The following is a 1357-nucleotide window of genomic DNA, read 5'->3' as shown; positions in this document are numbered from 1 at the left end:
TCGACATCCGCGCTTCGGGGAGCTTCACGCTTTTTAGAACCTTGTAAAAAGTAATATTTTTGACAAAAATAATTATACATTTTCATGTGTGACACAAATGAAATATATGTCTCATAAAATTGACCTGTGTGAGTTTGTGTGTATGTCTACACAAATCTCTTATATTTAATTGGAAAGCAACATTTGCTCATCAAGTTTATGTTGTGAGATTTGAAATATTTAAGTCGAATAATCATGTATCAAAAATTAATTGTAAAGATAATCTTGATGACTTATCGTGATGTTGATTTTGTTGTATATAATGTTGGGAAGTAGAAATTTTTATAGTTGGGCCGGCGTTTATAAATGTCAGTCTCGCAAAGTCACAATACAAGCAGCGTATACAACAAGGTCAAGGTCAAATAACAAGGCAATGAATTAAGCACGCCTCTTATTATCTCATATTCAAAGTTGATTCAAGTCAAATATGTATTCATCGAAATATTAAATGAAAATTTTCGAACTTAACTTTTTAATCAAGTTTCGATTTTAATGCTGGTTGTAAGTTAAATGTGCTACAATAGAGGTATTTAAGGTTGGATTTTAACTAAAGGATTCAACGAGGACCAAATTGTAAATAAATTCAGGAGAAATTGTAGATTGCAAATTCGAGTAATTATAACTTTTTGCGATCAATTCATCATACACTAAATATTTACAAAATGAATATTCCTACCACTAATCTCAAAATACCCCTACTCAGGGATCGCGCTCAATTGCGCCGAGAACTTCCCACTACGCCTCCCGGCAGCGCGGCCGCCACCAACATTCCGCCTCCTGGATCCGCTATCTCCCATGCCCGACACCTTCCTCGACCTCACGCCGCCACCATTCTCCTCGGCAAACACCAACACATTCCTCCGATGCCCGCATTTATAAGCCCCACTCTTGGTCAGGGCAGAACTCGCTTTCACGGCCAACGCAGCCATGTCATCCGCCTGCAGCCTGCGCTGCAGCCGGCTCAACGGCAGCGCAAAGTATAGCTGACCCGGCTGCAGCTCCTCCTCGTCGCCAACCGCAGATACAACGCCGTCGAAATCCATCTCATCAGAACTACAAATGAAGCAAGATGGATTCTTCTGCAAGACGTAGGAGACCTTAACCGGGTGAGTGAACTCCTGTAATCTCCCATCGTACAATATCAATTTAGCAGTGGCCACAGAAGTCGCCTCGCAAGAACTGCATACACCCATCTTAAATTTCGACCTCTCTCTCTTTTCTGCACTTTTTTTTTTTGGAGAGAGCGTCGAGAACGCCTGTACATTTAAATAGACAGTTGAGGGGTATTATGGGAAGACTGCATGTCATTAAATAAATA

General features: G+C 40.6%; 1 protein-coding gene across 1 annotated transcript; it reads right to left on the bottom strand.

Moving 5' to 3' along the window:
• Positions 1-625: 625 nt before the first annotated feature.
• LOC140966372 (uncharacterized) lies at positions 626-1270 on the bottom strand. Its single transcript, XM_073426674.1, has one exon. It carries the CDS (start codon positions 1230-1232, stop codon positions 735-737), a length of 498 nt encoding a protein of 165 aa, XP_073282775.1. The 5' UTR covers positions 1233-1270; the 3' UTR covers positions 626-734.
• Positions 1271-1357: the final 87 nt, after the last annotated feature.

This window comes from Primulina huaijiensis, unplaced genomic scaffold (genome assembly GCF_012295235.1).
Source record: "Primulina huaijiensis isolate GDHJ02 unplaced genomic scaffold, ASM1229523v2 scaffold205704, whole genome shotgun sequence".
In the NCBI taxonomy this organism is placed as follows: domain Eukaryota; kingdom Viridiplantae; phylum Streptophyta; class Magnoliopsida; order Lamiales; family Gesneriaceae; genus Primulina; species Primulina huaijiensis.
The sequence above is the reverse complement of the archived record's forward strand: the minus strand, read 5'-3'. Positions and strand labels throughout refer to the sequence as shown.